We start from the raw sequence: 25,949 nt of genomic DNA on the forward strand, positions 1-25,949 counted from the left end.
TTACGGTTCGGTTAATGATCACACTAGTATACATGTCGCTGTTTGCACTGCTTTCATTGTGTCACGTTATCATCTATCCATGCTTTTGTCTATTCTACAGTATTTAATTTTTGCCACAGTATTGTGTGTTTGTTGTAGAGTCCTTTGTTTGTGTTTACTGTTTATTAAATGAAGATCTGCGCTTGCTTCCGAATTCAACTTTGTAATGTGACAGCATCCTGTTAATGTACAACAATTCTGAGGCGCAAATAATATCTGCCTCTATTTAAATATAAATAGCATCTAACAACTATTTCTACAAAGAACTGCTACTTTTATACAGTGTAAATAGAATATATCTCTATTTTCATTTAGTCTGTTCGGTTTTATCTACACAGACATCAGCAGCTGAACTTCATACATTTTATTGATCATATTAAATTCTGCAGTAAAACTCAGTGTGAACTGTGAATGATCTTTCATTACAAATCAAATATCAATAAAGTTCCACAATCATAATGTGTAAAAAACAGACTGAAGGATTAACATTATTTGTTTATGAAAAAAAAACAGGTATTAAAATAAATTGTACAACACTTTAAAACGGAATATGTATTTCTAAAATTTACCAGAAAAAGTAAAATATTAACTTTTAATTCTCATCATTTAATAGATGATTAAATCTGTGAGGTGAAAATTCATTCAGTGTTAAATACAGGAGAGATGATCAGTGGTGCTGAATTGTTACCTCCATAATCTAAACCAGGACTGAAGAATGGATAGAGTTTGTCAGTGAAAGACTGACCAGTGAAAGAGTAGATACGAGAGCTGGACTTCACATCATAAAAGGAGACCAGACCCTCCTCATAATCCACAAACACTCCCACCTTCTCCAGCTTCTCTCTCAGTGTGAGGGGGACAGAGGGACCAGCAAATGCCGCATGCCAATTCTCATTCCTCAGCCCTACAGTCCAGAATCCATTCTGAGGAGTCAGTGTAATAATCCCCTTCCTGTTAATGTTCTCTCTCGCGACTCCTAATGTCCACTTAGTTTTCCCTCTGACCTGCACCTCATAATAAAATCTCCCTGAGGAGAAGCTCTGCTTTCCCAGAACACCAGGATATCTAGTAAACCTCTGTGGTGTATCAGGGAGATACTGTTCTGTGTCTCCAAGTGTCACTTGTTTTCCATCAGCAGACAGGATGAGATCAGGATTTGCTGTATCAGGATCCAGAGTCACATCCACTGAGAGAAACACACAGAGTGAGATGTGAGTTTGCAGGTAAAAAATATTAAATCATCATCAGTGGATCACTGATGATGAAATTATGAATCTGAACATTGAAAAAAAGAAAACTTGAATTTCAAGCATGTTAAATAAATAAATAAATACAGATGTGTGGTTTCAACCTTATATATTTCAATATTATAAATGTATATCAGTTTTTCACTCCCATACACAGACACACAGAACTTCTCATTTCATGAGAAAATTTCGATAAAGAACCAGAACAGAGACATTTTCAAACTCACACCAAAATAAAAGTAGCTAGTGTAAAGTTTACTTAAATATCTTCTCCTCTACACCCGATCTTCTACCAGCACTTTAAATAAAATCATTTCTCCTCTATGTTTATGTCAATCATACTATTTACTGTTTTGTTTTCTGGTGTTTTTCAAAATCAAATCATCAGGTTTAATCAATAAGCAGCAGGACGCCAGTGAATTTATTTACAGTCTGTACTTACTGTAGCTCTTTACTTACAGTCACAGGTGTGTATTGTTTCACCTGATAGAAATTTACATTTATTATCAGATTTAATTTTTCCCATCGTTTTAAAGTCACTTAAACACATTTTATCAGTTCCTCTCGGGGTTTGTGTTTGTTTCGTGTTTCTCTGTATTTAATGTAAATGATGGATATTATCCAGTAGTGAGGAGTTTTCATCTCGACAGAATAAATTGTAAAGTTTTATGAAGTTGTTATATTATTTGTCCGCTAGATGGCAGTGAAAGACCACAACACTATACACTTACACACTCCTATCTGAAAACAATCACTGCAAAATAAATAAATCAATCATTTACTAATGGATTAATTAAAAAAAAGGCAAATCCCATAAAAAAGATTAAGAAAATGTAACGTTTGTATATGTTATACACTAGCTAACAGACTAAACTGATTAGTCAATTTTAAAATCTATCATTTCCTCAGAATTTTAATGATGGAAACTTTTTTGTTCTGTGTTGGATACTTTTATTTTGACATGGGTTAGAAATAACTGCCTTTGCATTTCCTTATCTGAATGGTTCCGTTATGACGTCTGTGTGTGTGTGTGTGTGTGTGTGTGTGTGTGTGTGTGTGTGTGTGTGTGTGTGAGAGAGAGAGAGAGAGAGAGAGAGAGAGAGAGAGAGAGCGCTGCAGCTTTTTCTTGAAAAAAAAAAAAAAAAAACCCGTAAGAGACAAAGATTTATTTTTACTGCCTGAGGTTAGGCGCGCGCGCGCGCACACACACAAATACGGTAGAGACTCTGATGTAACTGTACTGAAGATAAAATTGTTCTTACCTGCAAACAACTTCTTCTTCTTTGATAACTCTGTGAAACATGAATCAATATTTTATATGAATTTATCAAAATACAATTAGATTCAGCAAAACGTAATAAAATAATTAATATTTGAATCATATTACACCACAGACCAAAAGTACAAACCAAATCCATCCACCCATTTTCTATACTGCTTATCCTACACAGGGTCGCAGGGAGCCTGGAGTCTGTCCCCGGGATAGCGGGGCAAAAAGCAGGGGACGCCCTGGACGGGGGGGCCAACCCACTGCAGGGCACAATCACACACACTACAGACAATCTGCAAACGCCAGTCAGCCCACAACGCATGTGTTTGGACTAGTGGAGGAAACCGGAGTACCCGGAGGAAACCCCTGAAGCGCAGGGAGAACACATGCACACAGGGCAAAGGTGGGAGATGTGAGGTAAACGTGCTAATCACTAATCCCCCGTGCCCCCACAAACCAAATAAAAAATAAATCAATATTTAAAACACCAGAAACAAGTTTATTGCCATCAGTAGATTTTTTTGCCTAGAAATAGAGAAATGTAAAGAAAGGAGAGAAATATAAATCTAAGAATCTGTTCCTCTTCCTAAATATATACCGCTCCCTCCATAAAGGCTTTTTCCATTTGCATCTATTTTAAATTTGTACTCAAACATATCACATGTGGTTAAAGTGCACATCTTCAGATTTTAATAAAGTATATTTTTATACATTTCTGAACATGTAGAAATTACAACACTTTATACACAGCTTCCATTCCATGGTATCATAATATTTGGGACATGAGCTGCACAGGTGTTAGTGATTATTCAGGTGTGTTTAATTGCTTCATTAGTGCGGGTGTGAGAGAGATTTCAGCATCTAGTCTTTATTCCAGACTTTTGGTCACCTTTAGAGTCTTCTTTTACTGTTCGTCAACATGTGGACCAGAGTGAGGGTGAAAGTCAAGGACACATTATAGGGCTGAGACACAAGACTAAATCAGTCAGAGACATTGGCCAAACTTCAGGGTTACAAAAATATAAACTGTGTGGAACATTATTAAGAAGAAAGAGAGAATGGGTGAGCTTAGTAACTATAAAGGGTCTGGTAGGCTAAAGAAGATCTCCACAGCTGATAACAGAAGATTCTCACCATAATGAAGAAAAATCCTCATACACCTGTCTGACAGATCAGAAACACTCTTCAGGAGGCAGGTGGGGATTTGTCAGTGAATAATGTCTGCAGAAGACTTCATGAACAGAAATACAGAGGCTACACTGCAAGATGCAGACCACTAGTTCTCCACAAAAACAGGATGGACAGGATAGTTTACTAAAAAATACTTAAAGGAGCCTGCAGAGTTCTGGAAAAGGGTCTAGTGGACAGATAAGACCAAGATGAACTCGTATTAGAGCGATGACCAGAGCAGAGTGTGGAGGTGAAAAGGGACTGGACAAGATCCAAAGCATACCACCTCATCTGTAAAACATGGTCCTGTACGACTGCCTCAGGTACTGGCTCACTCATCTTCACTGATAATGTAACTGCTGATGGCAGGAGCACAATGAATTCTGAGTGCTGTTATTTACACATGGTAAAACTCAGGGGTATAAAATACTCATTATTAAAGAGTACGTGCACTTTAACCTCATGTAAATAGTTTGAGTACAAATTTAAAATTGTGGAGTACAGAGGCAAATAAAAACTATATGCTTCATCCCAAACATTATGTATCTAATTTCTCTCCTCACAGTTCTTCACAAATCTGAAAAATAAAAGTCCTTAAAGTGTCACAAACTCAGATGTAATTACCGTCTTCCACTCTCTGTCTCTGCAGCTCTAAAAAGAGAAAAAAAGTTCATATTAGAGATTAAACATACTTGTAGGATAATGTTTAATACACTTATTATTTTCCACTGTATGAGTTGTGTATTGAATAAAACCAACAAGTTCACTTTATTTAACTTTGTTTCTATAATACATTTTATAGACAGTAGAAATGTGGTGTTTAACACATGCAGAAGGTCATATGAATAATATTATATACACTATATGGACAAAAGTATGTGGACACCTGGCCATCACACCTATATGAGGTTGTTGGAAATCTCATTCCAAAACCATGGGCATTAATATGGAGTTGGCATTGCACATAGTGATCTTAGGCTTGTGTGCAGCTGCTTGGCCATGGAAACCTATTTCATGAAGCTCCTGATGCACAGTTCTTGTGCTGATGTTGCTTCCATCGGCAGTTTGGATCTCTGTAGTGAGTGATACAACAGAGGAAAGGTGATTTTTATGCACTACGAGCTTCAGCACTCAGCGGCCCTGTTCTGAGAGTTTGTGTGGACCAACACTTCATGGCTGAGCTGTTGTTGCTCATAAACACTTCCATTTCACAATAACAGCACTTACTCCATGTTCACACTCGCACACGACATGTCTCTCATGTCACTTGTAGTTTGTCTCTTGTGGGTGTGGAGCGAGTGCTGCTGCTGTTGTGTGTGGGTGTGTACCGTCCATTCATCTCCAGTGAGAGTCATGACCAAAATGTAGCTTACAGCACACAGTTAACTACAGTATATTATTTATTTATCTTTAAAATGCACTTTGAACTGTAACGTTTTATTAAGGTAGAAAAAGTGTGAAAAATCTGTTGTTTGATGTTCGTTACATAACGTATTCGTATTAGCTATTAGTAGCACAAGCTAACTGTACTAGCTATTTTTCTTTTAACGTCTCTTTACAGGTTTAATGAGAAGTCATATACGACATGATACAATGAAACCATGGTTATGAGTTTTATGTCAATTTTTTAGTTAAGCATCGTTTGGATTTACCATGTCATTTACATTTATGGCATTTGGCAGACACCCTTATCCAGAGTGGCTTACATTTATCTCATTTATACATCTGAGCAGTTGAGAGTTAGTTAAGGGACTTGCTCAAGGGCCCAACAGTGGCAGCTCGATGGTGCTGGGGTTTGAACTCATGACCTTCCAATCAGTAGTCCAACGTCTTAACCACTGAGGTACATCAGACCCAACTTACATAAAGTTGAGAAAATCTCAAATCACATGTTACTTGTCACGCTGTCACTGATACTGAAATTGCAGCTCTGTGTCATGTGTGTATATAGAACATGAACAGTTGCCTGTCGCTCTCTAGTGTGAACGTATCTTTACAGTTCACAGAGGCAGATCTAGAAGGGAAGAAATTTCACAAACTGACCTGTGGTAAAGATGACAAACTGACAGCACCACGTTTAAAGTCACTGAGCTCTTTAGTCCATTCTACTGCCAGTGTTTGTCTCTGGAGATTGTACAGCTATGTGCTTGATTTTATTCACCTGTTAGTAATGAGTACGATTGAAACACCTGAACTCAGTAATTAGGAGGGGTGTCTATATACTTTTGGCCATGTAGTGTATATTAGAGCTAATGTCATGTGTAAAGATGATAATTCATATCAGTAATTTATGTGAATTTACTGTAATTGATTTTCAGACCCCCCCAACACACACATTGCATTTCTTTTTATGTCTAGACCGTGTATACAGTGCTTTATTATCTTACATTTTAACAAGGTGATATTGTCTCCTCCAATTAATATGCAGTAGGATTTTAAAAGCACAAAAAGTTAATTCTCACCTGCGTATCTCTTCTCCTTCTGAAGCTCTGAGGCTAAAACAGATAAAATAGTTGAGTATTGTGTGTATATTCTATATAAATAAAAGAATAAATAGATTAAACAGTGTAATATAGTGAAGTAAATGAACACAAATCAAATTGCAGTTATGAAATGTAATTGTTCTCTGATGTTATTTATTTGTTAAATGATTGAGCACACTTCACAAAGTGGAACATGATGTTACAGGTCAGTTATGAGTGATACAGAAAACAAGTACCTGAATATATTGTTAGTGATGTGTTTGTATCTCTACTCTTCTTACAGAACCCTCTATGGAGTGAAATCAGAGTCAGCAGAACCTGAACCTGAATGTGTAATGCATGTAAAGAAATGTGTAAATGTAGTTATTGAAAACGGTCAGTGTGAATCTTAAGATATTTAAATATATTGATTTTGAAATTGAGGTTTTTAATATTTAGGTTAAGAAATTCAGGTAATAAAAAGCTGTTCAAAACATTCAATGTTTCAGAAATTTGGGGTTTAAAAAACAGGTAGTAAAAAATTCAAGAAGTCAAAAATCCAGAGAAAACATCTGGGATACTCAGAAAGAGGAAATGAGCCAGACTCTAATCAAACTCAGTCCTGACCAATCACAACACACCAGATGTTTTTTTCTGAATTTTCGACAGCTTGAATTGTTTGAACCTGAATTAGTTTTACTACCGGTTTATTTTTTCCTGAATTTTTGATACCTTGAATTTTTTAACATGAATTTTTATTGCCTGATATTTTTTACATTGAAATTTTTAATACTTGAATCTCATATAGTTTAATTCAGAACCAATACATTAAAATTAAAGTTTCACATTGTCAATTTTCAATAACATCACATTGTTGACACAGGTTATTTTTACAAGCATGACAAATTCAGGTCCAGGTTTTGCTGACTCTGATTTCACTCCACAACTATATCCGCCCATATCTGTCCTGTTTACTTCCTGGTGTCCAAATCTCGATATATGACTTGAGCTGCCCATAATTTAGCAGCATTCATTTAAACATAAGAAGGAGCTGTAATTTCTGCCCTTTGCTCTGATCTACACTTTCACATGAACCTTCAGCATCTTACATTGTGTCTGTAAGTCATGAGTACTGAGGGGAGAGTTTGATGAACATTACTGAGTCAGTGTTAATGTCAGTTCAGCAAAATTCACATTTAATATCATACAGTGTCTGACTACTGCTGAATATGACCGAATATCATAAAATAAATGAATAAAGACACAGTTCCAACTACCTACCTAATGCACACTAACAGTAAATAGATAATCACTTAACATATGGTTTCCTAGTTTCAACCACACGCCAAGTGCCGTATATTCTTTACAACAGCATGATCATCATGTGATTATGATTTTAGACAGTTTTTTAAAATTAGAAATACATATCAAGCAACTGACATTTCAGACACAGTAAAAAAGTGCCATCAACGAAAATAGTTCCCAAAGAAGCCACAGCTGGATTGAGTGGTGTGTTGCCATAGTAACACACAGACTAACTGACAGGTCGTAGTAAGTGCAGTAACGGTTTCAATGTGACGGACTATTGTTAGAACTGTTTTATTTATGTAGCGAACACAGACAAGTGGAGTGATACAAACAGTGAAATGTCCCAGTGCTGTTACACTAAATATCAGTTCAGCAGGGGGAAGAGCCCCACAGTTATGGAACAGTCTTCCAATTAGTGTTCGGGACTCAGACACAGTCTCAGTGTTAAAGTCTAGGCTTAAAACTGATTTGTTTACTCAAGCCTACCCTGACTAGACTTTCTGTTATGCTAAGCACAGTCCTAACAATCTTTTCTCTCCCTCTCTCCTTCTGTCGAGCCACACACAATGTGTGATTTATGGAGATACTAGAGATCTTGATCCTCTCTGCTCTCCGGACCTGCCTGATCTGTTTCGGATGTCCTACCTCTGGATGGAGCTCTCATCTGCTCCAATTCCAGATTGCTGGGACTACGGCTGCTTCTAAGGCCAAACAGACTTCATATAAATCCATAATGAACTTTTTCACACTATCTGTTGTTACCCAGATGAGGATGGGTTCCCTTCTGAGTCTGGTTCCTCTCAAGTTTCTTCCTCTTAACATCTTAGGGAGTTTTTCCTTGCCAGCGTCGCAAGTGGCTTGCTCAGTTGGGATAAATTCGCACCTTTAATATCTATATACCGTGTTGATATTTCTGTAAAGCTTACAAATAAAATTGAATTGAATTTTGGCCATGTACTGTAGATTAGAGCTAATGCCTTATGTAAAGATTCATCAGTAATTTATGTGTATTTATTGTAATTCCTTTCAGACCACACACACACACACACACACACACACACACACACACACACAAAGACACACACAAAGACACATTGTATTTCTTTTTATGTCTAGACTGTGTATACAGTGCTTTATTATCTTACATTTTAACAAGGTGATATTGTCTCCTCCAATTAAATATTCAGTAGGATTTTAAAAGCACAAAATGTTCATTCTCACCTGCGTATTCCTTCTCCTTCTGAAGCTCTGAGGCTAAAAGATAACAGATAAAATAGTTTTGAGTATTTAAAAAAAGTGTAATATAGTGAAGTAAATGAACACAAATCAGATTGCAGTTATGAAATGTAATTGTTCTCTGATGTTATTTATTTGTTAAATGATTGAGCACACTTCACAAAGTGGAACATGATGTTACAGGTCAGTTATGAGTGATATAGAAAACAAGTAATTTACTGTATTGTGAGTGATGTGTTTGTATCTCTACTCTTCTTACAGAACCCTCTATGGAGTGAAATCAGAGTCAGCAGAACCTGAACCTGAATGTGTAATGCATGTAAAGAAATGTGTAAATGCAGTTATTGAAAACGGTCAGTGTGAATCTTAAGATATTTAAATATATTGATTTTGAAATTGAGGTTTTTAATATTTAGGTTAAGAAATTCAGGTAATAAAAAGCTGTTCAAAACATTCAATGTTTCAGAAATTTGGGGTTTAAAAAACAGGTAGTAAAAAATTCAAGAAGTCAAAAATCCAGAGAAAACATCGGGGATACTCAGAAAGAGGAAATGAGCCAGACTCTAATCAAACTCAGTCCTGACCAATCACAACACACCAGATGTTTTTTTCTGAATTTTCGACAGCTTGAATTGTTTGAACCTGAATTAGTTTTACTACCGGTTTATTTTTTCCTGAATTTTTGATACCTTGAATTTTTTAACATGAATTTTTATTGCCTGATATTTTTTACATTGAAATTTTTAATACTTGAATCTCATATAGTTTAATTCAGAACCAATACATTAAAATTAAAGTTTCACATTGTCAATTTTCAATAACATCACATTTTTGACACATGTTATTTTTACAAGCATGACAAATTCAGGTCCAGGTTTTGCTGACTCTGATTTCACTCCACAACTATATCCGCCCATATCTGTCCTGTTTACTTCCTGGTGTCCAAATCTCGATATATGACTTGAGCTGCCCATAATTTAGCAGCATTCATTTAAACATAAGAAGGAGCTGTAATTTCTGCCCTTTGCTCTGATCTACACTTTCTCCTGAACCTTCAGCATCTTACATTGTGTCTGTAAGTCATGAGTACTGAGGGGAGGGTTTGATGAACATTACTGAGTCAGTGTTAATGTCAGTTCAGCAAAATTCACATTTAATATCATACAGTGCCTGACTACTGCTGAATATGACCGAATATCATAAAATAAATGAATAAAGACACAGTTCCAACTACCTACCTAATGCACACTAACAGTAAATAGATAATCACTTAACATATGGTTTCCTAGTTTCAACCACAAGCAGAGTGCCGTATATTCTTTACAACAGCATGATCATCGTGTGATTATGATTTTAGACAGTTTTTTAAAATTAGAAATACATATCAAGCAACTGACATTTCAGACACAATAAAAAAAAGTGCCATCAATGAAAAAAGTTCCCAAAGAAGCCACAGCCGGACTGAGGGGTGCGTTGCCATAGTAACACACACACTAACTGACAGGTCGTAGTAAGTGCAGTAACTGTTTCAATGTGACGGACTATTGTTAGAACTGTTTTATTTATGTAGGAAACACAGACAAGTGGAGTGATACAAACAGTGAAATGTCCCAGTGCTGTTACACTAAATATCAGCTCAGCAGGGGGAAGAGCCCCACAGTTATGGAACAGTCTTCCAATTAGTGTTCGGGACTCAGACACAGTCTCAGTGTTAAAGTCTAGGCTTAAAACTGATTTGTTTACTCAAGCCTACCCTGACTAGACTTTCTGTTATGCTAAGCACAGTACTAATAATCTTTTCTCTCCCCCTCTCCTTCTCTCGAGCCACAAACGATGTGTGATTTATGGAGATACTAGAGATCTTGATCCTCTCTGCTCTCCGGACCTGCCTGATCTGTTTCGGATGTTCTACCTCTGGATGGAGCTCTCATCTGCTCCAATTCCAGATTGCTGGGACTACGGCTGTTTCTAAGGCCAAACAGACATCATATAAATCCATAATGAACTTTTTCACAGTATCTGTTGTTACCCAGATGAGGATGGGTTCCCTTCTGAGTCTGGTTCCTCTCAAGGTTTCTTCCTCTTAACATCTTAGGGAGTTTTTCCTTGCTACCGTCGCAAGTGGCTTGCTCAGTTGGGATAAATTCGCACCTTTAATATCTATATACCGTGTTGATATTTCTGTAAAGCTTAGAAATAAAATTGAATTGAATTTTGGCCATGCACTGTAGATTAGAGCTAATGCCTTATGTAAAGATTCATCAGTAATTTATGTGTATTTACTGTAATTCCTTTCAGACCACACACAAAGACACACACACACACACAAAGACACATTGCATTTCTTTTTATGTCTAGACCGTGTATACAGTGCTTTATTATCTTACATTTTAACAAGGTGATATTGTCTCCTCCAATTAAATATTCAGTAGGATTTTAAAAGCACAAAATGTTCATTCTCACCTGCGTATTCCTTCTCCTTCTGAAGCACTGAAGCTAAAAGATAACAGATAAAATAGTTTTGAGTATTTAAAAAAAAAGTGTAGTGAAGTAAATGAACAAACATGAGAAGGAGCTGTAAATTCTGCCCTTTGCTCTGATCTACACTTTCACATGAACCTTCAGCATCTTACATTGTGTCTGTAAGTCATGAGTACTGAGGGGAGGGTTTGATGAACATTACTGAGTCAGTGTTAATATCAGCTCAGCAAAATTCACATTTAATATCATACAGTGCCTGACTACTGCTGAATATGACCGAATATCATAAAATAAATGAATAAAGACACAGTACCAACTACCTACCTAATGCACACTAACAGTACATAGATAATCACTTAACATATGGTTTCCTAGTTTCAGCCACACGCAGAGTGCCGTATATTCTTTACAACAGCATGATCATCATGTGATTATGATTTTAGACAGGTTTTTAAAATTAGAAATACATATCAAGCAACTGACATTTCAGACACAATAAAAAAAAGTGCCATCAATGAAAAAAGTTCCCAAAGAAGCCACAGCTGGACTGAGGGGTGCGTTGCCATAGTAACACACAGACTTACTGACAGGTCGTAGTAAGTGCAGTAACTGTTTCAATGTGACGGACTATTGTTAGAACTGTTTTATTTATGTAGGAAACACAGACAAGTGGAGTGATACAAACAGTGAAATGTCCCAGTGCTGTTACACTAAATATCAGCTCAGCAGGGGGAAGAGCCCCACAGTTATGGAACAGTCTTCCAATTAGTGTTCGGGACTCAGACACAGTCTCAGTGTTAAAGTCTAGGCTTAAAACTGATTTGTTTACTCAAGCCTACCCTGACTAGACTTTCTGTTATGCTAAGCACAGTCCTAACAATCTTTTCTCTCCCTCTCTCCTTCTGTCGAGCCACACACGATGTGTGATTTATGGAGATACTAGAGATCTTGATCCTCTCTGCTCTCCGGACCTGCCTGATCTGTTTCGGATGTTCTGCCTCTGGATGGAGCTCTCATCTGCTCCAATTCCAGATTGCTGGGACTACGGCTGCTTCTAAGGCCAAACAGACATCATATAAATCCATAATGAACTTTTGCACACTATCGGTTGTTACCCAGATGAGGATGGGTTCCCTTCTGAGTCTGGTTCCTCTCAAGTTTCTTCCTCTTAACATCTTAGGGAGTTTTTCCTTGCTACCGTCGCAAGTGGCTTGCTCAGTTGGGATAAATTCGCACCTTTAATATCTATATACCGTGTTGATATTTCTGTAAAGCTTACAAATAAAATTGAATTGAATTTTGGCCATGTAGTGTAGATTAGAGCTAATGCCTTATGTAAAGATTCATCAGTAATTTATGTGTATTTACTGTAATTCCTTTCAGACCACACACAAAGACACACACACACACACAAAGACACATTGTATTTCTCAAAAATCTGTTGTTTGATGTTCGTTACATAACGTATTCGTATTAGCTATTAGTAGCACAAGCTAACTGTACTAGCTATTTTTCTTTTAACGTCTCTTTACAGGTTTAATGAGAAGTCATATACGACATGATACAATGAAACCATGGTTATGAGTTTTATGTCAATTTTTTAGTTAAGCATCGTTTGGATTTACCATGTCATTTACATTTATGGCATTTGGCAGACACCCTTATCCAGAGTGGCTTACATTTATCTCATTTATACATCTGAGCAGTTGAGAGTTAGTTAAGGGACTTGCTCAAGGGCCCAACAGTGGCAGCTCGATGGTGCTGGGGTTTGAACTCATGACCTTCCAATCAGTAGTCCAACGTCTTAACCACTGAGGTACATCAGACCCAACTTACATAAAGTTGAGAAAATCTCAAATCACATGTTACTTGTCACGCTGTCACTGATACTGAAATTGCAGCTCTGTGTCATGTGTGTATATAGAACATGAACAGTTGCCTGTCGCTCTCTAGTGTGAACGTATCTTTACAGTTCACAGAGGCAGATCTAGAAGGGAAGAAATTTCACAAACTGACCTGTGGTAAAGATGACAAACTGACAGCACCACGTTTAAAGTCACTGAGCTCTTTAGTCCATTCTACTGCCAGTGTTTGTCTCTGGAGATTGTACAGCTATGTGCTTGATTTTATTCACCTGTTAGTAATGAGTACGATTGAAACACCTGAACTCAGTAATTAGGAGGGGTGTCTATATACTTTTGGCCATGTAGTGTATATTAGAGCTAATGTCATGTGTAAAGATGATAATTCATATCAGTAATTTATGTGAATTTACTGTAATTGATTTTCAGACCCCCCCAACACACACATTGCATTTCTTTTTATGTCTAGACCGTGTATACAGTGCTTTATTATCTTACATTTTAACAAGGTGATATTGTCTCCTCCAATTAAATATTCAGTAGGATTTTAAAAGCACAAAATGTTCATTCTCACCTGCGTATTCCTTCTCCTTCTGAAGCACTGAAGCTAAAAGATAACAGATAAAATAGTTTTGAGTATTTAAAAAAAAAGTGTAGTGAAGTAAATGAACACAAATCAGATTGCAGTTATGAAATGTAATTGTCCTCTGATGTTATTTATTTGTTAAATGATTGAGCACACTTCACAAAGTGGAACATGATGTTACAGGTCAGTTATGAGTGATATAGAAAACAAGTAATTTACTGTATTGTGAGTGATGTGTTTGTATCTCTACTCTTCTTACAGAACCCTCTATGGAGTGAAATCAGAGTCAGCAGAACCTGAACCTGAATGTGTAATGCATGTAAAGAAATGTGTAAATGTAGTTATTGAAAACGGTCAGTGTGAATCTTAAGATATTTAAATATATTGATTTTGAAATTGAGGTTTTTAATATTTAGGTTAAGAAATTCAGGTAATAAAAAGCTGTTCAAAACATTCAATGTTTCAGAAATTTGGGGTTTAAAAAACAGGTAGTAAAAAATTCAAGAAGTCAAAAATCCAGAGAAAACATCGGGGATACTCAGAAAGAGGAAATGAGCCAGACTCTAATCAAACTCAGTCCTGACCAATCACAACACACCAGATGTTTTTTTCTGAATTTTCGACAGCTTGAATTGTTTGAACCTGAATTAGTTTTACTACCGGTTTATTTTTTCCTGAATTTTTGATACCTTGAATTTTTTAACATGAATTTTTATTGCCTGATATTTTTTACATTGAAATTTTTAATACTTGAATCTCGTATAGTTTAATTCAGAACCAATACTTTTAAATGAAAGTTTCACATTGTCAATTTTCAATAACATCACATTGTTGACACAGGTTATTTTTACAAGCATGACAAATTCAGGTCCAGGTTTTGCTGACTCTGATTTCACTCCACAACTATATCCGCCCATATCTGTCCTGTTTACTTCCTGGTGTCCAAATCTCGATATATGACTTGAGCTGCCCATAATTTAGCAGTATTCATTTAAACAAACATGAGAAGGAGCTGTAAATTCTGCCCTTTGCTCTGATCTACACTTTCACATGAACCTTCAGCATCTTACATTGTGTCTGTAAGTCATGAGTACTGAGGGGAGGGTTTGATGAACATTACTGAGTCAGTGTTAATATCAGCTCAGCAAAATTCACATTTAATATCATACAGTGCCTGACTACTGCTGAATATGACCGAATATCATAAAATAAATGAATATAGACACAGTACCAACTACCTACCTAATGCACACTAACAGTAAATAGATAATCACTTAACATATGGTTTCCTAGTTTCAGCCACACGCAGAGTGCCGTATATTCTTTACAACAGCATGATCATCGTGTGATTATGATTTTAGACAGGTTTTTAATATTAGAAATACATATCAAGCAATTCATCAGTAATTTATGTGTATTTACTGTAATTCCTTTCAGACCACACACACACAAAGACACATTGTATTTCTTTTTATGTCTAAACCGTGTATACAGTGCTTTATTATTTTACATTTTAACAAGGTGATATTGTCTCCGTAATTAAATATGCAGTATAATTTTAAAAGCACAAAAAGTTCATTCTCACCTGCGTATTCCTTCTCCTTCTGAAGCTCTGAGGATAAAAGATAACAGATAAAATAGTTTTGAGTATTTATATATATATAAAAAAAAAAGTATAAGCAGATTAAGCAGTGTAATATAGTGATAAGGTAAATGGACAACACAAATCAGATTGCAGTTATGAAATGTAAATGTTCTCTGATGTTATTTATTTGTTAAATGATTGAGCACACTAGTAATTTACTGTATTGTGAGTGATGTGTTTGTATCTCTACTCTTGTTACAGAACCCTCTATGGAGTGAAATCAGAGCCAGCAGAACCTTTTTTAGAAAAAAAATGTTTTTAAATATATTAACATTCACATTGTCAATTTTCAATAACATCACATTTTTGACGCACGTTATTTTTACAAGCATCACAAATTCAGGTCCAGGTTTTGCTGACTCTGATTTCACTCCACAACTATATCCGCCCATATCTGTCCTGTTTACTTCCTGGTGTCCAAATCTGGATATATGACTTGAGCTGCCCATAATTTAGTAGCATTCATTTATATAGACATGAGGAGGAGCTGTAATTTCTGCCCTCTGCCCCAATCTGCACCTTCTTGTAAAGCGTCACCATGTTAAATTGTGTCTCTAAGTTAAAGAGGTCCACAGTCCCTCCTCTCTGAAGTCTTGCTGAAATTCTCTGTGAATTCAAGTTGGTTAAATCGTGGATCCTCTCTGTGATCTTGGACTGTTCTACTCTTTTGTGTTTTTGTATTTTAGCCTTCAGATTATTGTTTTTTGAATATCAAATTCTCTTTGAATTTTGTTTTCTGGATTTCTCTGTCTGCAGCTCTTTAATAAATCTGTAGTACTACATCTATAATCCACTCAGCCACAGCACCACTGGGCAGCAACACTGTGATTGCTGTGCTGAGAAACATCAGAGCTGCACACTGTGGCACTGGCACGGCTCTGTGGAGGATTAGCAGCAGTACAGCATGCAGTGCTGACAGACAGAACAACATGCTCTCTACAAATAAATAAAGTACTTAATTAAGAGGAAATTACTTTTTTCACATGAGGTAATGTGGGCTTGATTGTGTTTAAATGGTTATTATGCCTCACATAATATACGCGGTATTTCATGCAGTCTATTTGTTATAAATATTTTATTAGTTATTTTATTTGAATCCCTGTCTATTCACCAGATTGGCCTAAAATGATCAAGTCTGATAGAAAGGAGCATTAAAATATTTACATTTGGTGATCTTAAATGTAAACATTAATTTGCTGGTTTGCATAATGTTTAATAAGACTTAAGCCAGAGGTGGAACTAAACACAATGTTAATGTTATTTTGACAGTTCGGAAAGGTAAATTAAAGTTTAACACTGCTGACATTTAAATTAAGTTTTTGTTTTAACTTAAAATTTTACGTTAGAACTACTCTAAGTGTTTCTAGTGAAATGAGCTGTGAACCTCAGTGTAAATTAGATTCTGTGTCCTGTAATAATGTTCTGATGTGCAGGGTGAGACTCGATACTCTCCCAAACCTTTCATTAATGAAATACCCTTTCACTTCTTCAGAAAGGGCTTGTGGTAATGGAAGTGAATAGATGAAGACAGAGGTGAGAGTCTGAGACAGAATTAAATCATCCTCTTCACAGAGAGCACGGCCAACTGGACTTCTGTGGTCTACTGAGTAAAGCACAGGTTCTTTACCCTTGTCCTGGAGAACCCCCGGACCTACACGTGTTTACTGTGCTCTAAAACACCTGATCCAGATAATCAGCTCATTAACAGCCCTTCCTGACCTAAAGTGAGTGCTATTGCAGGAAAAACACTAAAATGTGTAGGACATGGGGTTCTCCAGGACCAGAGTTGGGAATCTGTGGACTAAAGCTATGGTATAAACTGCAATATAATTTAAGCTAGAGATATTATGAAGGAAAATGATTTAAAGATTACCTTTCTTGTAAGAGATAACTGCAGTTACTATCAATCCGATAGCAATAAGACATGCTGAAACTGAAATGCCGACAACCCACTTCCAAGCATCAAAGAGTTTACCTAAACAAAACCAAGTTTACAGTGTTACAGATATTTTTAATAAACTGTGCAGGAATTACTGATAACTGCAAAACACACTCAGACAGAACTGTAGCAAAAATCACCAACAGATATAATAAAAATAATGCATACACTCTAATGCAAATAGTGTGTGTTCATCACAATCATGTTTCATCTTTAATCACCTCATCTGTAATGATTACAATAGAATGTTATACGTTTTTAATCATAGACACTTACTATTAATGATAACCTCTGCCTCCATCACGTGATGTTTTTGTTGAAGTCTGCAGTAAAACTTGTTGGAGTCGCTATAATCATAAACAGTGATGCGGTGTTTCACACTGAAGCCCTCAGTGTCTCTGTGTATCTGTGTATCTTCAGCAGGCAGAGTGTCTCCTTCTCTGTTCATCCACAGAACCTCAGGTTCAGGGTTCCAGCCTCTGGACTCACACACTAGATTAATCCCTCCTGAGTGATCATAACTCTCCATCGTGATCACCGGGTGGCTTCCCTGAGCTACAGACAATAAATAAAAGTATTGTTTTAAACATAGTGAAATCATGTTATACTGTTAACCTCCATAGAGGTTATTATTTTCTGCTCATTTTCAGTTTAAAGACTATTCTTTATATTGTAAAAAATAAATAAATAAATAAATAAATAATAATAAAAGATTAAATACCATGACCTGTGACAGTTAAATAAAATATACAAGACTGTATTTATACTGTAATCTGCCAAAGTTTTCAAACTAATCTCTTTTGCTGTCCAGAGCAAACAGACCAACATCCTTTACCATTTCCAAATTTTGTTCCCTTATTAAAACCTCAGAGTATGAAATCAGTCAGAACTGCTCAAAAATTCTGAGAGAAACATTTTTTATTCAATTCTTAGAAAAAAATAAAAGTTTTAAGATTCTTAGTTCCCGAGAGTGCTCAAATTCAGGAGCATTCAAGAAAAGTCCTAATGAGTTAGAAGTCAATAAAACTGCTGTAGTCAGACAAAGCATGATTTTTTAAGCAATGTTTCAAACAGCCTAAATGATAATGAGTTAATTAGCTTTGTCTAATTGAATTGGTCTAATTTTTGTTATGGAACTGATTTGTCCGTCTTAAAAACAGAGAAGAAGCAGCGCTGTGTTGGAGTGATGATTTGATCACATCAGGAGACAATAAATAGATCAAATAAGCACTTTTAGCATCTACACCCTTCACATCATCCATACACTGTATTTATGTATTTCCCCATCACTCATCAAGAAATATAAACAAACTGTGTTCAAACTGGGTATGATGTAGTGCACATTTAGCTCATTTGTCATATGTTTGTCACAGCTACAAGGGACAGATCCCCTCTGGCCCACTAGAGCAGTGCCGGTCCTCCCTATATACAAACTACACAAGCTTTGGGCCCCTTTGATCTTGTATATTATTTTCCATCGGTAAATATTTTTTAGAACATGCGAATATAAATACAGATTCAGCTTTAGAGTCATGTGGAAATTTCTTTAAAAAATACATGATTATATTTATTTGATTACTGTTTCAGACTCGGACATCATGATGCCATATGTCAAAATGCATGTCAATAGCTTCCAAATGAAGCTATACATTGGGAGCATAAAAAAGAAAGAAAAAGTGCTAAGAACATGAAGCAAAAGAATTAAAAGGTATGTATTTTTTGTAGTTGTTAGATACTCTAAATTCTTATCTAGTCTTGACAATCCATGCAATGAATTCATTAAAAACAATACTCCAGTCAGTCCAGATCAACAGATTCAATAGTAGTCCACTGTGTTTCCTTTGAAATGCCCCATGATGAAGTATTATTTTCAGTTCGTGTCGGTAGACATCAATAATCAAAACATTCTTATACGTGTTTTAATGTAATATATAATACTGGCAGTGCACCTTAAATATATTATTTCAATATTAAATACTAATGTTTGAAATCAATTCACTGTATGTTGTTTGACACTGAAACTGCTCTGAAAGAACAGATTAAGGGGTGGGGGTCATTTGGGGAGTTTTTATGAAGGCACTGACAGGGGCCTCTGACAAAGTTTTCCTAACTGCCCCAGAAGTCTAGGACCGGCACTGCACTAGAGAGAACACATACTCACCATGTTGAACTTCTTATGTTGTCTGCCCCATTTCCTGTCATGATCATACACACCTGTTTGGTATTGTATTATTAGTCTCCTTATTTAACTTCTAGGTTTGTGGCTTTTTGTGTTTTTGGAGCATTATGCTTAGTCTGTGTTTGCATGCATGGCTAGATTTTGGTTAATGTTTTCTCTGAATGGTTTTGTTTTCCTTGCCTAGCCCAGCATTAGCCCAGCCCTTTGTGGGTCCCAGTTTTAGTATATGAAAGGAAATTCTCTTATATCATGTACTCTTATATTATGAACTGTATTAAGACATCCTGGATACGGGGAATACTGGGTTATAGTTTCTGTTTGTGTGTCTCTGTGCTATCAGATACCTATGATGAATGTATATATTGAATTACCTCTTCAAATAAGCTGAGCAACTATCCATAATTATAGCTATGTCCTTGATTATATTATGTATTCTTATCTATATGTTTTCTGTGTCTGAACTGAAACGAGTAAATGCTGAACCCAATATTATAGAGAGACAATAAAATGGACAAGCATATGGAAATTAATGAAGATATCTGTAGAGGATTATTTGCTGCCTCTGTTCCACATCTGCTCATGCAAACATGAGAGTGAAGCACAGACTAACCAAATCACACACTGCATGAATATCTTCTGTACACTGCAATAAATGTTTTTTAAAAATAACAAGCATAAATTTAATCTCACATTAATCATATATTTAATCCTTCTTTTTCTTATTGATTTGCCGAGCCATGTTGTAGACATGATTTAGACTCACCTAGTGAGTGTATGTCTGAGTCTATGTCTGAGTGTCTCCTGTGCTCGTGATCATTTAGTCCAATTCATTCCCAACCCTGGTCCTGAAATACTCTGTCCTGCCTGTTTTAGTGTTTCCCCTTCTCCCAACACACCTGATTTAACTAATCAGCTAATTAACAGCTCTTCCTGACTTAAATCAGGTGTGTTAGAAACAGGGGTATGTAGGGCAGGGGGTTCTCCAGGACCAGAGTTGGAAACTTGTGATTCAGTGAGTGAGTGAGTGAGTGAACTCCCATTCTAAAAACCCACTTAAATAAATAAATACATTAGAAAAATACAAATTATGATGTGGTTTATTTATGTACAAACTATTGATGTTAAGAGAAAAGAAAGTTTATCATAGTCTAACATTCAATGTATAAAGTGTAGAAATAGATCTTACCCTCAACAGTGACGTGAACAGTGATGTCATCATACCAGGATTTGTCCTCAACGAGACATTTATATTTTCCTTCATCAGAGACTCGGAGAGATGAGAGTTTGAGTGAAGCGTTGCCTTTCTGTAGCTCCTCTTTAAACAGTGATGTTCTTCCTCTGTAAGACTGAGCCTGCTCTTCATTTCTGTCTTCATGATCCTTATAGAGATGCACTAATGAGGCCACATCCTCTAGTCTCATCCACTCCACTGTCATGTGCACAGCGCTGGTGTTGGGTTTGATAAAACAGGGCAGAACCAGGTCTTCACCAGCTACAGCATCAAGAGGAGCTTCTGGACCAATCACTGTTAATCCCTCTGGGTTTTTTCCCCCCAAAAATACACAAATACTGTATATCATTACCAATACTATGTATGTATGTATGTATGTATGTATGTGTGTGTACCTTGATTTCCAAATGAAATGCAAATTTTACTTTCATTTTCCCCGTGATTGTGGTTGTGTGTACTGAACCAGACTGGAAGATTAAAGACTCAGGAAACCTTTCAGGAGTTTTGAGTTAATTATCTGATTAGACCTCTTTTCAGGTGGACATTTCTGTTTCATAAATTCTTTATTCTAATAATTTGAGATACTGGATTTTTGATTTCCATGAGCTGTAAGCCGTAATCATTAAGATTAAAACAAAACAAAGGCTTGAAACATTTCACTTTATGTGTAAGGAATGCAGAATATGTGAAAGTTCCACTTTTTGAATTAAATTATGGGGAAAAAAATAAACTTTTCCATGATTTTCAAATTTTTTGGTGTGTGTGTGTATATGTGGTTTTTATTTTATTTTATTTATTTTTTTATGTGTAACAAAACATAGCATATTTAATTGGACTTTGACCTACACACCTTATTTTCAGCTGTGGACATTTAAAATTTAGTTTGTTGCCTTAACTAATAACTACAATGATCAAGACAATAAGACGAAAGGCTGTATATATGTATATATCTATGAAAATGAAAATATTTAAAGTAAAAAAAACCCAAACATTTAAGAATCCATATATTACAAATTTATGTCCATCAAAACATGTTTCCTAAAACATTTGGCCAAAGGGATTTTTATGTATAGATGAACAATCAAGCTTTTCTTTTAACAAATCTGTTTTTGAATGTACTCCATAAAATTTGGGATTTTTTGTAAATGGAATAAAAACAAAAATTAACTGACAAAAGTACAAAGATAAGATACTCAATGTTTTCACTGACCAACTTAATTGTATTTTGTAAATATAAACAAATTTAGAATTTGATGCCTTCAACACATACAAAAAAAAGTTGCAGGGGCAAAATAAGACTGAAAGTTTATAGAATATTCAAGTAACACCATTTTTGGAGGACCAGGTTAATTGGTAACAGGGGAGGGTATCAGGATTGGGCATAAAAGGAACAGCCACCAAAGGCTTAGTCTTTGCAAGCAAGAATGGTCATGACTCACCACTTTGTGCCAAACTTTGTGAGAGAATTGTCACTCAGTTAAAAAAAAACATTGCTCAATGCAAGTTTGCAAAGAATTGAGGTCTTCCAATATCTACAGTGTATAATATTGTGAAAAGATTCAGGGAATCCAGAGAAATCTCATTACATAAAGGGCAAGGCTGGAAACCAGTGTTGAATGTGTATGACCTTCGAGCCCTCAGGCAGCATTGCCTGAGGAATCATCATGCTACTGTGATAAATATAACAACATGGGCTCGGGAATACTTTGGAAGATCGTTGTCACTTAACACAGTCCACCGCTGGATCTAGAAATGCAACCGAAATGCTATTATGTAAGTTCATCAACTCTACTCAGAAATGTCACAGAGTTCTCTGGGCTCGAGCTCACCTCAGATGGACTGAAAGCCAGTGGAAACGTGTGCTGTGGTAAGATCAGTCCATATTTCAGTTTGTTTTCAGGAAAAATGGATGTTGACTTCTTTGTGCCAAAGATGAAAAAGAGCAACCAGACTGCTAGAAGCGAAAGATGCAAAAGCCAGTGTCTGTGATGGTATGATATCAGTGCCTACAGCATGGGTGACTTGCAAATGTGTGAAGGTACCATTGATGTGGAGGCATATATTGGGATTTTAGAGAGACATATGCTGACATCAAGGTAACGTATTTTCCCAGGAAGTCCATGGATATTTCAGCAGGACAATGCCAAGCCTCATTCTGTACATGCTACAACAGCGTGGCTTCAAAGACTCAGAGTACGTGTGCTTGACTGGCCTGCCAGCAGTCCAGATCTGTCTCCTATGGCGCATCATGAAGAGGGGAATCAGAAAATGGTGACCAAGGACTGTGGAACAGCTGAAGTCTTGTATCAAGCAAGAATGGGCAAAAATTCCACTTGCAAAACTGCAACAATTAGAATCCTCAGTTCTCAACAATTAAAAAGTGTAATTAAAAGGAAGAGTGATGTAACACAGCGGTAAATACTCTTCAGTCCTGACTTTTTTGAGTGTGTTGAAGGCATCAAATTCTAAATTATATATAAATTATTATATTTACAAAATACAATTTTGGTCAGTTGGTCAGTGAAAACATTGAATATCTCTTCTTTGTACTTTTGTCATTTAATTAACGTTTCAAGACACTTTACAAAACACAGATTTTTGTTGTTAATGCATTTTAGAAAAAAAAACCCCTGCTTTTATGGAAATGGGGTTAGTACATTTTGACCTTTCATGATATTCTTGCATATTGTAGCCCCACAGCTGGTGTTTGCTGTCTGTAGCAGCATAAGAGGCAAACTCATGAAAATATAAAATCTTTAAAGCAATTCATATTTAAGTGCAATTTTAAAGAAATTCTGCAGGACTAGTAATGTAGGTAGCAATACTGTAGTTGTAGGTAGCAACTCAAAGGTATAATCATCAATTTTTAATTATTTCTTATTTTACTAGTACAAATAACCTGAAAAAATGTGTAGATCATGATAAAAATGATGGTTTAAGTCATGACCTCAGTGTATTATGTGGCTGAAAAAACCCACGTGTCTGGAGTGCTTTAATGTTTACACGAGCGTTTTGTCTGTCATTTTATTTACACTCCCTAATGCCCATCTCAGTCTGTTCAAAAAGAAAAGAAATGAGGCTGAAATCCCTGTGACCAGCACAGCCAGATAATTCTCCTGTGACCAAAAAACCTCAGGACAAAACAACAACAACAACAACAACAACAACAATAACAGCAATGGTAAGACCACATTAAACACTGTCAGCTCTCTGGCAACATGCAGTAATGTATTACTGGAGGAAGGGATGAAGGCGGATGTGGAATTAGTGAATTAGCACTTTTACACATTCTCATACACAATTGTGCTTATTCAAAATGTTATAACTTGGCTTCCAAGTAGTTGAATGGCCGAGTGGGAAAAAGCATGTGAGACTAAAATGCTAACACCATCAGCCAGCCTGCTAACTTGAGAATCTGCTCATCAACACTGTACACACACACACACACACACACACACACACACACACACACACAGAATAGTTTTTCTGCATACCTGATTGAAATTTCATGAAGCTGAAGAGAATCAGGAGTGTCACACAGAAAAACATCATCCCTGAAAGACAGTTTATCATTATTGCTTCAGTCTGATTTACAAGATAAATAACATTTTATGAATTACACTCAGTGCACAATTTAATGCATATTTGTTCTTCCAAAAAATCTAAATACTCACCACTTTGTAAGGGTAATATTTTCTTGATAAGAGGACGCTAAAAAGTAAAGACTGTCAATAAGTCCACAATGTCAGTTTAGTGGACTTCCGTTTGTGTAACCTGTGTAACCTGTTCCACACATACCTTTAAACACACCTTTTTTCTAATATGCTAAGAATGGAGGTGGTGTGTTTGAGGTGACTCATTTCAGCCGAAGTTGCAAAGGCCCAAATTTAAAATGCTAAACCTAAAACACTCGCTCATATTAATCCCTATATTTATCTCGTGAGTGTTAATTAGCTTTGTTAGTTTAAACTTCTTTGTTTACATGTTGGCTACATGTAGGTGATACATGTGGTTTTGGTCAGTCTTGGTAAACTTGCTTCCTGTCATCAGTTTGAGCTCGGGGTTATGAGTTTTTGTGACAGTAAGTTTGTGTGTGGGGTTGATTTGTTTTGTTTTTTGTTTGCCTGCTTTGAGCATATTAAAAAAATCAATATATTATTGATTATTCTTGTGTTCTCCTTGTAGGATCTGAGTGCTTCCTGAGGCTGGGGGGAGTTCTTTGCTGCACTTTAGGCTTTACTTAACTAAGGGTCATTGTTATTGACTTTAATAAAGTTGGCTTGACGTTGGACGTTCGATGTTCAAGGTTATGTGGAAGTTAAGGGACCATCTCTAAAGTTACATACGACATTGTTAAACACGTTTATAACTTCAATAGCATTTGAAGTGAATAACTTACAGTCATATAACCAACTGTAAAGTTTTCATCTAGGTGTCAAAAATATCAAATCTAACATGTGTGTTATAGCAGACACCTAGCTGAACACTTTACAGTTGGTTATGTGACTGTACATCATTTCCTTTAAATGCTATTGAGCTTTAAATTATGGCATATTTTGTGTATGGGTCCATTCGGTAGTGAAATTCATATAAAATTTACATGTGATTTAATAGTTTATTTTATTATCAAAAATCTAAAAGGAGCGTGCACGGTGGCTTAGTGGTTAGCACATTCGCCTCACACCTCCAGGTTCGATTCCCACGGGATCCTGTGTGTGTGGAGTTTGCATGTTCTCCCTGTGCTGCGGGGGTTTCTTCCGGGTACTCCGGTTTCCTCCCCCAGTCCAAAGACATGCATGGTAGGCTGATTCTCATGTCTAAAGTGTCCGTAGTGTATGAATGGGTGTGTGAGTGTGTATGTGATTGTGTGCCCTGCGATGGATTGGCACCCTGTCCAGGGTGTACCCCGCCTTGTGCCCGATGCTCCCTGGGATAGGCTCCAGGTTCCCCGTGACCCTGAAAAAGATAAGTGGTATAGAAGATGGATGGATGGATGGATGGATGGATGGAAAAATCTAAAGGGTGTACATTATAGCGGACACCTATTCGAACATTTTCATGGCTAATTTTATGCCAGTTCTGTTGAACAATGCCTGCCTGCCTTGGGATCTAAGGGGTTGTGAAGACATTTTGTCCAGAGGGCCAGGACTGCCAGGGGAGGGGGTCATGTATTCCAGAGAAGGAACTCTGAACTACAGTTCCCAGCAGGCTCCTCGCTGCATCAGTCACATGACCACCTGCACCTGAATCACGCCATATTAATGAGTTTATAGCTACAGTTTGCACTGCACTCC

At 36.5% G+C, this 25,949-nt stretch overlaps 1 protein-coding gene and 1 long non-coding RNA gene across 5 annotated transcripts; one reads left to right on the top strand and one right to left on the bottom strand.

The window, feature by feature from the left end:
* Positions 1-388: 388 nt before the first annotated feature.
* Positions 389-24,461, bottom strand: LOC124626023 (butyrophilin subfamily 1 member A1). Of its 4 annotated transcripts, none has more exons than XM_053681928.1 (11): positions 24,330-24,461; positions 24,150-24,209; positions 20,611-20,961; positions 17,522-17,800; positions 17,180-17,281; positions 15,247-15,273; positions 11,196-11,228; positions 6,189-6,221; positions 4,351-4,377; positions 2,549-2,578; positions 389-1,225 (listed from the first exon to the last, which is right to left on the bottom strand). In XM_053681928.1, exons 2-11 carry the CDS (start codon positions 24,205-24,207, stop codon positions 678-680), a joined length of 1,488 nt encoding a protein of 495 aa, XP_053537903.1. In that variant the 5' UTR covers positions 24,208-24,209; positions 24,330-24,461; the 3' UTR covers positions 389-677. The 4 variants fall into 4 exon arrangements, with proteins under 4 accessions (XP_053537903.1, XP_053537904.1, XP_053537905.1 ...); XM_053681929.1 differs by having other exon boundaries at positions 24,333-24,448; XM_053681930.1 differs by lacking the exons at positions 11,196-11,228; positions 15,247-15,273 and adding an exon at positions 8,718-8,750.
* LOC128633126 (uncharacterized) lies at positions 20,207-21,151 on the top strand. Its single transcript, XR_008396776.1, has 2 exons — positions 20,207-20,444; positions 20,811-21,151. It is a non-coding gene; the product is annotated as an uncharacterized LOC128633126 (long non-coding RNA).
* Positions 24,462-25,949: the final 1,488 nt, after the last annotated feature.

Source organism: Ictalurus punctatus, chromosome 7, assembly GCF_001660625.3.
Source record: "Ictalurus punctatus breed USDA103 chromosome 7, Coco_2.0, whole genome shotgun sequence".
Lineage (NCBI taxonomy): Eukaryota > Metazoa > Chordata > Actinopteri > Siluriformes > Ictaluridae > Ictalurus > Ictalurus punctatus.